This window comes from Suncus etruscus, chromosome 1 (genome assembly GCF_024139225.1).
Source record: "Suncus etruscus isolate mSunEtr1 chromosome 1, mSunEtr1.pri.cur, whole genome shotgun sequence".
NCBI lineage: Eukaryota > Metazoa > Chordata > Mammalia > Eulipotyphla > Soricidae > Suncus > Suncus etruscus.
In genome coordinates, this window is record NC_064848.1 from 3,379,377 (window position 1) to 3,391,648 (window position 12,272).

At 43.4% G+C, this 12,272-nt stretch overlaps 1 protein-coding gene and 1 non-coding gene across 2 annotated transcripts in view; one reads left to right on the plus strand and one right to left on the minus strand.

The window, feature by feature from the left end:
• The window catches only part of SIN3A (SIN3 transcription regulator family member A), a 53,767-nt gene extending 43,507 nt beyond the window's left edge, over positions 1 to 10,260 (plus strand). Inside the window, 4 exon segments of the mRNA XM_049778598.1 lie at positions 2,825 to 2,917; positions 5,174 to 5,268; positions 8,240 to 8,447; positions 9,532 to 10,260. Of these exon segments, the coding sequence (XP_049634555.1) occupies positions 2,825 to 2,917; positions 5,174 to 5,268; positions 8,240 to 8,447; positions 9,532 to 9,762 (627 nt within the window). The 3' untranslated portion in view covers positions 9,763 to 10,260.
• Positions 4,837 to 4,898, minus strand: LOC126030059 (U7 small nuclear RNA). The gene has a single exon (XR_007503068.1). It is a non-coding gene; the product is annotated as a U7 small nuclear RNA (small nuclear RNA).
• Positions 10,261 to 12,272: the final 2,012 nt, after the last annotated feature.

Below are 12,272 nucleotides of genomic sequence, written 5' to 3' on the forward strand. Positions count from 1 at the left end.
GCAGTCTAGTAATGAAGGAAGCCAAAACATGGAAACAGTCTAGAGAGTTGGCGGAGCTAGAAAGCAGTAAGGGACCTAATAAGACAGATGACATTTAGAAGATGTAATTGAGTTCAGTTTTAAATATGTAGTGACTTGTCACTATAAAATGTTTATATATTGCATTCTTTGCATGGTTTACTTTGACTGGCAGATGAAATTTTCAGACTTCTAGAACACACTAGGAGCCAGATGTGATTTTGGTCCTGTTGGCATACTAATCAACGGTGTGGTGTGTCTTTGGAAAATGAGAACACATTTGAGTGTTTTCCCTTTAAAATAAAAAGTATTTCTCGGGCTTTTCTCTCCCACTTTTCTTTTAGTTTTTGGGCCACAGTCAGTAGTGCTCAGGGTTATTCTTCAAACTTCTCTGAGGCCAGTGCGTTGCTGGGGCTTGAACCTGGGATTCCTACATGCAGGGCATCTGCTCCAACACTTTGCACCATCTTCTGAGTCCCCTTAAGTATTGGCTTTGGTGTTGGTTTTGGGGATGGAGATGTTTTTTTATTTAGGGCCACATCTGTTAGTGTTCAGGGGCTACTCAAAGCTCTGTATTTGGAGGCTTCCAGCAGTGCTTAGGGGGAACTGTATCATATAGGGGGGGGGGTATCAAACCCAAGCCTCCCATACACAAAGCATTCACTTGCATCCATCCCTCATACCTTTTTTGTCTTTGTTTTGGGGCAACACTTTGCTGTTCTTAGGGGTTACTCCTGGTTTTGCACTCAGGAACACTCCTGACAGGCTGGGGAAACCATATGGGATGCTGGGGCTCAAACCCATTGTGGATTGGTTGCATGCAAGTACAAGCATCATATTCACTTTACTACTTCTTTGGCCCTCCATTCATACAGTTAAGGTCTGATCTGATGGCTCTTTTTTTATTTTTTTATTTTTTTGGATTTTGGGCTCAGGGGTTACTCCTGGCTTGGGGGACCATATGGGACACCGGGGTCCATCCTAGGCTAGTGCAGGCAAAACACACCTCATCACTTTCTCTACTGCTCCAGCCCCTATCTAATGGCACTTTTTAAATTTCTCTTAGTTTTTTTTTTTTTCCTTTTTGAGGGGTCACACCCGGTGGCATGGCACTCTGGTTACTGGCTCTGCACTCAGAAATCGCTCCTGGCAGGCTCAGGGGACCATATGGATGCCGGAAATCGAACCGGGGTCCATCCTGGGTTGGCTGCATGCAAGGCAAACACCCTCCTGCTGTGCTATCACTCCGACCTCTGATGGCTCTTTTGTGCAAAGCTTGACTTGTTTTTTTTCTTTCAATTAATTTTTGTATTTCTCTTTGATTTTCTTATTGATGTTACAGTTGTGCTCACATTAGTTGAGGTGCTTGCCAAGGGTTGCACAATAAGTCGCAGCTCTCACTAGGGTTTCACTTTTCTTCTGTGCAGTTCTGGGTGTTCTTGGCTGTGGAATGGTTTGAAATTACTTGTGATGCTGGGGGTGACAGACAGCAGAGTTCAAATAGAACTGCCAGGGTTGTGCTTGGCACAGATAGTATAGGGATTTGACCATACACTTGCAAGTCAAGCTGTCTAAATCCCTACACTACTCCTCTGACCTCTAAATCAGGGGTCTCAAACTCAATTTACCTGGGGGCCGCAGGAGGCAAAGTCGGGGTGATCCTTGAGTGCAAAGTCAGTAGTAAGCCTTGAACATTGGGGGGGTGTGACCCAAACAACTAAAACAAAACAAAACAAAAAAAGATTCCTCTAAGGCAGGGCCACACAGAATGTTGTACGGAGGGCTGCAAACGGCCCGCTGAGACCCCTGCTTCTAAATACTTTTTCTTCCCCTTCTCTTTCCTTTATTGCTGCTGTGGTGCTAGCTGAGAGGTCTACGGTACTCTCCAGGTGTTGCATGTATTTCAGTTGCCCGACTTGCAGGCACATACAACCGGTGCCGGAAGGTGGTAGTACAGTGGCTGAGGGATTTGCCTTGCATGTAACCTACCCAAGTTTTATCCTCTACACCCCACCAGGAGTGTTCTTAGCATCAAGCCAAGAGTAATTCCTAAGCACTGTCAGTTGTGGCCCAAAAACAAACAAAAACCTGGTTGTACACTAGGGATATCACGCACAATTATACACTGGGGAACTAGGAGGGTCTCTGGAACTACAGCGATCATATTTAAAGCAGTCCTTTAGCCACCAAGCCACCCTTTGGGCCTTTGAACAAAATATTTTCCGGGAAGGGTTAAGTGCTCAATACCTAGAGTCATACCAGGCAGTTCTGGGGGGGCTGTGTTCATGTAGTACCAGGACTCAAACGTTGCCTTTTGTATGCCAAGAGTGCATGCTAGCACTTTGAGCTATCTCCCCAGATAGAATTTTGAATTTTACAGCATTGTTATTGGCTTCCCTCATCCTGTTAGCTCGCTCAAAGTATGAGGCATGAAATGGTGCAGTTTGCTCTAACATTTAATTTTGCTAATAGCAAAATTAGAACTTTATCTTTGCTACTACAGAATTTTTAAATTTTTGAGTATGTTCATATCTTCATTTAGAGGTTTTTTTTTTTTTTTTGGGGGGGGGGCTATACCTGGTGGCACTCAGGGGTTACTCCTGGCAAGCTCCGGGGATTATATGAGATGCTGGATCATCCCAGGTCAGCCATGTGCAAGGCAAATGTCCTACCACTGTACTATCACTCCAGCCCCAAGAGTAGAATTTTATAGCTTTGATGCCTCCTTACCACCCAGCTCTTGAGAAAAACCAGGTTATTTGTTTGGAGATGGTCTTTTGTTTACATTCAGCTTTCTTATTTGCAGCTTATGTTCATCCAGAGCCAAGGGCAGGTTCAGCTGACCATTGAACTTTTGGACACAGAGGAGGAGAATTCTGATGACCCTGTGGAAGCAGAGGTATGAGCAAGTATATTGTAGGAAGAATGTTTCAAGAAGGCTGTCCTGTCCTAAGAGTATGTCCAGTGATTGTCTCTTAGAAGCCATGAGAGCCTTTAGCTTGTTAAAGGCCAGGACATGGTACTTGATGCACCGATCACTCTGATCATTTCCTCAGGAAAGGAAAGCTGCGTGGTATAGTTAATGGCAGTTTCATCTAGTGTTTTTGGGCAGAATTCCTACACCTGATATTGCTCACAGATTATTCCTGGTAGTGTTCAGGGAACCAAATGGGATGCCAGCGATCGAACCCAAGTTCGAACCCTTTCCTCTGTACTATTGCTCTAGCCCCAGCCTCAACTAGGTTTTTGTTTCGTTTTGTTTTGCTTTTTGGGCCACACCTATGACCCTCAGAAATCGCTCATGGCTCGGGGGACCATATCGGATACCTGGGGATCAAACCGTGGTCCATACTAGGTTAGTGCGTCAGGAGCCCTACTGCTGTACTATCACTCCGGCCCCATCAACTAGGTTTTAATTGAGGCCTTTTTTTTTTTTTTTTGGTTTTTGGGCCACACCCGGCGGTACTCAGGGGTTACTCCTGGCTGTCTGCTCAGAAATAGCTCCTGGCAGGCATGGGGGACCATATGGGACACCGAGATTTGAACCAACCACCTTAGGTCCTGGATCGGCTGCTTGCAAGGCAAACGCCACTGTGCTATCTCTCGGGTCCCTAATTGAGCCATTTTCTATGATAAAATATCCTAGTCGGTGGCTGTTGCCCGCCCCTCCCCCTCCCCCCCTTTCTTTTTTTTACTATAAGTGTAAGAAGAGACAAATAAGTTACCATCTGCCTAGTAGTATCTTCCCTGTCTTTTTTTTTCTTCTCTCTTTTTTTTTTTTTTTTGAGGGAGACCACATCAGCAATGGTCCAGGGTTACTCCCTTGTGGCTCTGCACTCTGGAATTATCCCTGGAGGGCTTAGAGGAAACTTATGTGATGCCAGGGATCAAACCCAGGTTGGTTGCATGCTAGGCAACTACCTTATACTATATTATCTCTCTGGCCCCTTTTCTTTTTTTTTTTGTTTTTGGTCCATGCCCAGTGTTCTTGGGAGCTACTCTGGGCTTTGTTTCTGGAGTCATTCTCATGGTCCTTGGGGAATGATCAAGTATACTGAAGATCTAATATTGGACCTTCTATGTGTAAAGCATATTCTCTAGCATGTTGAACCTCTTTGGCCCTGCCTCCTACTGTTCTCTTAATTCTCTATCTTATTTACTTATTTTTTGTTTTTGGGTCATACCCAGTGATGCTCAAGGGTTCTTGAGCATCTTGTACGCTTGACTCTTGTACTCAGGAATTATTCCTAGCAGGCTCAGGATTATTTGGGATGCCAGGGATCAAACCCAGATCAGCCACATTTTACTACTATACCTATTGCTCTGTAGTATTGCTCTGGTCCATCATGTTTACCTTTTATTGGGATAGATTAAGTCAGGAATAGACATAACTAAGTAACGTATTTATTATTGGTGATCTAGCAGGTAATTTTAATGAAATATAAGCTATATATGTTAGTTTGGGTGCTGGACTTTTTATTGAGTGTAGTTACTAAATCTTGAGTAATTCTATCTGATTCTAAAATCATTTATATAAAAGAAAATTGATTTTCAAATTATGTGCAGTTGCTGCATATATTTGGTGCTTTAACAAAGGCCCTCTGGGGAAATAAGCTTACACTGAATCAGCTTCTTCCCCATCAGAATTTTTACTCAGGAAATTTTACTGGTTTTTATTTTGGTTTATCTTAAAATGCCTGATATAATTTTACTTACAGAATTTGCTGTCTGTCTGATGAGGATGGGTAGCTTTTCTCATCCCTAATTCTGTTTTTTGCTTGTTTGTTTTTAATTTGTTTTTATTTTTTATTTTTTCTTAGGGGCCTTCTGGTGGAAACCAGAAGGCCTGCTGGACAAATTCTAAAAGAGCTGTAACACTTTTTAATTTGTTTTTAAATATATTTAGTTATCTTGACTAATTTCAAAGTTATTCATGATTGGGTTTTAGCTATACAGTGTTTCAACACTAATATCTTCATCAATCCCCACTTTCCTCCATTAGTAGTAGTACCACACAAGCATGTCTGTCTGCTTGTAAGAGGTATTTTTTTCCCATTCCTTTTTAGTTTCACAGTGTCATTTACACTGATGTTGCTCATAGGGCTTCATACATAATGTTTACCACCTTTTACCTATTCTGTGCTTTTAATTCCAGCGGTGGTCGGATTATGTGGAGCGATATATGAATTCTGATACTACCTCTCCTGAACTTCGTGAGCATCTGGCCCGGAAACCAGTATTTCTCCCCAGGTGAGTCGCAGTCCACCCCTCGCCTTGTACATGATAGAGAAATGGAGGTATTGGATGTCTTTTAGATTCTTTGTGTTCACTTATTTTATTTGTCTTGCATGCTGTCAGCTTGAAAGTGATTTTAAGGTTTGTGTGGCTGGTATGCCATGAGTTCCCTGAATTTTATGCCAGAATTCTAGGGAGGTAAAAATTTTAAGGAATCAACAGTAGGGCTGGAGCGATAGCACTGTGTAGGGCATTTGCCTTGCATGCGGCTGACCTAGGACAAACCTCAGTTCAGTCCATGTTGTCCCATATGGTCCCCCAAACCCATGGGCAATTTCTGAGCTTATAGCCAGGAGTAACCCCTGAGTGTCACCGAGTGTGGCCCCAAAAACAAATAGCTAAAGCAGACAAACAAAAAGAATCAACAGTATTACCCTCTGTTGAGTGTAGGCGTTTCCAAGGTTTGATGATTTGTTAGATTGACTTACAGGACTTAGTGTATCACAGTATTTATTGCAGTGAAAAGTGATGAAACAAAATCAGCAAAGAAAGGAATGTTCCTATAGCCAAGGACAAGGAAGCCAGGCGCCAAGTCCCAGGAGTTCATATTCTCATTTGAGTCACACAGGACACTTTCAATACAGCAAATGTAGTGTTGTCTATCAGGAAAACCCACTAAAGACTCTTGGAGTTTTATGTGACTTCTTGTCATTTCTATCGTGTTCATAGAGTAATTTTACCTAGCATGAATCAAAATTCTAGGCTTCTAAAAGCAATACAATTTTTTCAACATAAACCACATTTGATTTTTTTTTTCTATTAAAGTTGGTTTGTCTTTAAATTTTTTTTCTCTTTTTTTTTGGGGGGGTGTCTTGGTTTTTGGGCCACACCTGGTGATGCTCAGGGGTTACTCTTGGCTATGTGCTCAGAAATTGTTCCTGGCTTAGGGGACCTATGGGACACCGCGGTTCATCCTAGGCTAGTGAGGGTTAGGCAAGACGCCTTACCACTTGCACTACCGCTCCAGTCCCTCTAGGAGTGATTCTTGAGTACTGTCAGGTTTGTCATTAAAAAAAGAAAAGAAAGAAAGAAAAGAGGGCCAGAATGATAGCGCAGCATGTAGGGCATTTGCCTTGCATGCCTCTGACCCAGGTTCAATCCCCAACATCCTATATGGTCCTCCTAGCATGTAAGGAATTCTAAGCACTGCTGGATGTGGCCTTAAAATCACCAAAAAAGTGTAACTAAAGCAAATGGTTACACTTATGTGAATTCAGAGAGGTCTAAGAAAGTTTAATTGGGGGTGGGGGGCAGAGATAGCATGGAGGCAGGGCATTTGCCTTTCATGCAGAAGGACAGTGGTTCAAATCCCGCCATCCAATATGGTTCCCCGAGCCTGCCAGGAGCGATTTCTGAGCCTAGAGTCAGGAGTAACCTCTGAGCGCTGCAGGGTATGACCCAACCCCCCCTCCCCCCCCCCCCCCAAAAAAAAAAAAGGAAGGAAGGAAGGAAAGAAAGTAAGTAAGTTAGTTTTATTTTTGTTTGGGGCCACTCCTGACTGTACTGATGGCTTAATTCCTATTGGTGCTTGGAGAATGTATGCAATGCTGGGGGTTGAACCAGGTTGACTCTGTGCAAGGCAAACATTGTCTTCAACCCTGGCCTAAAATATTGACTCAAAGTGCTTGCCATCTGGGGCCAGATCGATAGCACAGCAGTAGGGCATTTGCCTTGCAAGTGGACAAACCGGGATGGACCTGGGTTTGATTCCTGGTATCCCATATGGTCCCCCAAACCTGCCAGGAGTGACTTTTTTTTTTTTTTTTTTTTTGGTTTTTGGGCCACACCTGGTGACGCTCAGGGGTTACTCCTGGCTGTGCACTTAAAAGTCGCTCCTGGCTTGGGGGGGACCATATGGGACACGGGAGGATCGAACCACGGTCCGACCTAGGCTAGCGCTGGCAAGGCAGACACCGTACCTCTAGCGCCACCACACCGGCAGGAGTGATTTCTGAGCGCAAAGTCAAGAATAACTAACCCCTGAGTACTGCTGGATGACCCCCCCCCCCCCAAAAAAAAAAAAGTGTCATCTTATGCCAGTCAAGTAGGATTTGAAGAATTGTGGTAGCAGATGGTTAAAGATTTGTGTTGTTTAGCTTTTGGTCTACATGGGATGGTACTAAAGCTAATCCAAGCCCAATTCTTTTTTCCTTTGCTTTGCTTTTCTTTTTATATATATATATATATTTTTGGGGGGGGCACACCCAGCGGCGCTCAGGGGGTTACTCCTCGCTCTCTGCTCAGAAATCACTCCTGGCAGGCACAGGGGACCACATGGGATGCCGGTATTCAAACCAACATAGGTGTTGGTCTGCCACTTGCAAAGCAAATGCCCTACCGCTGTGCTATCTCTCTGGCTCCCAAGCCCAATTTTTGAGAATCACTCCTGCTGGTTCTTGGTAGGGGATCATGTGATCTTATGCATTAAACTAGGGAGTTTATGCAAAATTGCACTCAGTCTGTTAAACTTTCAATCCTACATAGGAGTTCTGTATTATCTTTATTTTTGTACTTTCAGATTTCTTTTTTTTTTGTTTGTTTTTTTTTTTTTTTTTTTTGGGCCACACCCAGTAACGCTCAGGGGTTACTCCTGGCTATGTGCTCAGAAGTTGCTCCTGGCTTGGGGGACCATATGGGACACCGGGGGATCGAACCGCGGTCCGTCCAAGGTTAGCGCAGGCAAGGCAGGCACCTTACCTTTAGCGCCACCGCCTGGCCCCCTAAGATTTCTAATTTTTATTGTCTCCAGTTTCTTCTGTTGTCACTCCTACCCTCCTAAAGACTTTTTTTTAATGAAACCACTGAGCATTTCTTTACATGTTATAAACTAAAGTTCTAAGTGCTGTGAAAAAAAAAATCCTTTGAAGGAAAATCTACTGAGTGTTCTGGATGAGCTCTGATCCTATGGTGCTTCTGTGCTTTCTAGAAACCTGCGGCGGATCCGAAAGTGTCAGCGTGGTCGTGAACAGCAGGAAAAAGAAGGTAAAGAAGGAAATAGCAAGAAGACCATGGAAAATGTTGACAGCCTAGATAAGTTGGAGTGTAGATTCAAACTCAACTCCTACAAGATGGTGTATGTGATCAAGTCAGAAGACTACATGTATCGGAGAACTGCCTTGCTCCGTGCTCATCAGGTGAGAAGTCCTCCCTAGAGTCCTCTGATTATCTTTCTTCCTTTAAGAAAAGCTCTTAATGGGTTTGAAAATTTTTAAGTAAGCAGGGTACATTTCATTTGTTACATATACCAAAACAAAATGCTACAAATTGTGGCTTCAACAACAGCAGTGTATTCATCTTTTTCCAGAGGCCAAAAGTCTTAACTCTGAGGGTTGATAGAGTTCGGTTAAGCCTTGAGGGTTGTTTGGGATAATCTATTCTGCATTTCCAAGCCTCTTAAGGTTTGCTGGTATTCCTTGGCATTCTTTTTATTTGGGGGAGGGGTTAGTTGGTGGTTTTTATTTATTTCTTTTGGGAGCCACACCTGGCAGCACTCTGGTTACTCCTGGCTCTGCACTCAGAAGTTACTCCTGGCAGGCTTGGTGGAACCAAATGGTATGCTGGGGGTCAAACCCAGGTCGGCCTGCTTGCAAGGCATATGCCCTACCTGCTGTTCTATCACTTTGGCCCCTCATTCTTCGCTTTATTCTTTTGTGGGGGAGCATATCAGGTGATATTCAAGGGCTTACTCATGTCTTTGCATTCAGGAATCATTCCCGGCAGTGCTCAGGGAACCATATGGGTTGCTGGGGATGGAACCCAATTCGGCCACAATAAAGGCAGATGCTCTGTCCACTGTACCATCCCTTTGTACTCTCTCTTTTTTTTTTTTTTTTATGTTGGGCTGGATAGGTATTATGCCAGGTAAGGCATTTGCCTTGCATGCGTCTGACCAGGGTTTTATTTTTGGCACCACATCTCTTGGGTGCAGAGCCAAGGATAAGCCCTGAGCACTACAGAATGTGGCCCCAAAACAAAGTAAAACAAATTATAAAATTATCTTTAAATTGAAGAAACTTGAGCCTATATATTTCCTGTTGCTATGGAGGAAGATGATGTGACTGGGATGTCTCCATGCGTGTGATCTTAGGTTAGAGCCCAAGTATAGAGAGAAAGAGAAGGAAAAATAAAAATGGGGAGAAAGAAAAACAATTCTAGGCTTTGCATATAAAGGTTGTTTGGTCCCATTTCATGGGTTTTTTCCCTTTTTCTCTTTTACAGTCCCATGAGCGTGTGAGCAAGCGGTTACATCAGAGGTTCCAAGCCTGGGTAGATAAATGGACCAAGGAGCATGTGCCACGTGAAATGGCAGCAGAGACCAGCAAGTGGCTCATGGGTGAGGGGCTTGAGGGACTGGTGCCATGTACCACCACTTGTGACACAGAGACCCTACACTTTGTGAGCATTAACAAGTACCGTGTCAAATACGGCACTGTGTTCAAAGCCCCATAACTGCCAAACCAGAGCAGAGAACTCTAGGGATGTCTGTGTGTATGTGTGGAGGGGGGGGTGGGATACGGGGTAGGGGTGTGGGCAAGTGGGCACTTCACACTCTGAGGAAACAAGGAAGATGCCTTTCAAGCCTCACTGGGCCTCTCTGGGCCATGGCCACCTGATTTATGTGTGGCCACTGCAACCTGGCACCAAGTAGGCTACATACAAGGAATATGGATACCTGACGACAACGTCGAAGCTGGAACTTTTCCCAAAGGGCTTTCAGCACTGGCTTGCCCTGAAGGGGAAAGAAGTCCATGCAAGCACAGAGACCTGCATCTTGCTTGCACACACCAGCAGAGCTGAGACTGGAGTGTCCTGGGGCCTGACCTTCCGTGAGGGAACTACGTGCTATTCCCATACTCTTTGACTGGATGGCTGTACATTTACAGACACACTGGGGAAGGACTTAACTCTCAGGTGGATTATCACTCTGATGGCCACTGCGCCCCCCCTTGTCACTCGAGCACATTTAGATCACCCCTTAGATTTTATCTGGGACTTGCAGTTTGTTTGGCTTTGGGATTGATACATTTTGTGGATTTGATTGCTGACAAATCCTTTGCTGCCTACCCCATACTCTTCTCTGGTTCTCAACCTCAAGTTCAAATCAGTGGTCCTTTTTAGCTCCCGTGGAACTGTTTTTGTACCTGCTTCTTTACTAGTCTACCCTAGTGCCATCCACCAGCTTTATTCTCTGACACACACACACACAAACACACACACACACAGACACACACAGTTTTGACTTGGATTTTTTGTAAATATGTACATATTGTCAATTTTTTATTAAAAGAAATATGCTTTGATGTGCTAGCATAACTGCTCTAGCTTCTTGTGTACCATAGTACTGTGTGACTTCAGATTTAGTACCTATGAACAAATGTACAAGACATTTATTACACTTTTTACCAAAGGGAGTTACTGTTGTAGTACTTTTGTGTAAAACTTGTCTTCCTTGCCCTAACTTTCCCCCCCTTTTATTTTTTTTTTCTTTCTTTTTTTTGTAAATAAATAAAGCTTGGTTCTTACTTCAGGAATAAACTTAACCCAAGCCCCTTGTCCTCACCAGAGAGCTATTGTAAAGCAGGCATCTAGGCTTTTCATTCATAGTACAAACTGGATTTTTCTCTAAGTAGTACTAGTCAATTGCACTTGTCCTAAACCAAAATATTCCCATTGTTTTTAATAGAATATATCATTTTATTTTTATGGTTTTTACTTTTTTTATTTTGACAGCGCCATCCATTTTCAGGGCTAGTTGATTCGGCAGGTGAGTCGTTACACTCCTTAGCAGATTCCAACTTCCATGGCCACCGTCCTGCTATAGAATATATCATTATTTTTTTTTTTTTTTTTTTTTGGTTTTTGGGCCACACCCGTTTGACGCTCAGGGGTTACTCCTGGCTATGTGCTCAGAAATCGCCCCTGGCTTGGGGGGACCATATGGGACGCCGGGGGATCGAACCGTGGTCCTTCCTTAGCTAGCGCTTGCAAGGCAGACACCTTACCTCCAGCGCCACCTACCCGGCCCCACATTATTTTAATACATGTTTTCCCCTTATTTTTTTTTTTGGAAATATATTTGGGTAAATATACTTGCCCAGTTTATATTTCATTTTTTTTTCTTGGAAGTAGATGTGAACTACTTAAATCAGAATCGTGTATGATATGTGTGGTTTGATTTAAGGTTGTGAGCAAGATTTGATAAATTTCATTAGCAGCTGCAAATGGAATATATATATATATATATATATATATATATATATATATATATATATATATATATATATATCTTGGTTTTTGGGTCACACCCGGCGGTGCTCAGGGGTTACTCCTGGCTGTCTGCTCAGAAATAGCTCCTGGCAGGCACGGGGATTCGAACCAACCACCTTTGGTCCTGGATAGGCTGCTTGCAAGGCAAACGCAGCTGCGCTATCTCTCCGGGGCCTGGAATATATATATATATATATAATTACCTAATTTTAAATTAATGGGCTTATAAACATGTTAAGCTCTTCATATGTCATCAGCCTGGACTCTAAATAGTCCTTCCTAATTACTGCCCAGCCAGATTTCTACCATTACTTTGCCCTAGTCAAGGTCGGAAAATGACAGTATTTGCTTTTGAGTTTAAAATCCTCAAAGCCACCCACAAAACGCCAAACTGTAAGTACATGATAGACTATGATTTCATAAAGTTCCTGATACCTGTGAAGGACAGAAGACAAGAGTTCAACCTCCTAGAGTGCCCTTGGAGGGGAATGTGAAACTAAGTTGACAGTGCCTGACCTGGGGCTAGATTAGACAAAGATCTTCAGTGTTTCCCAGCAATAAATAACCCACCTACATCTCTGATGAGAGAAAGATTGGGCACCTGGAGTTGTGGGAGACATTAGGGGGCCACAATCATTGCAGCCCCATCTGTGGCTATCTCCAGTGTCAAGTCCAGAGTGCCTACCAGCAGA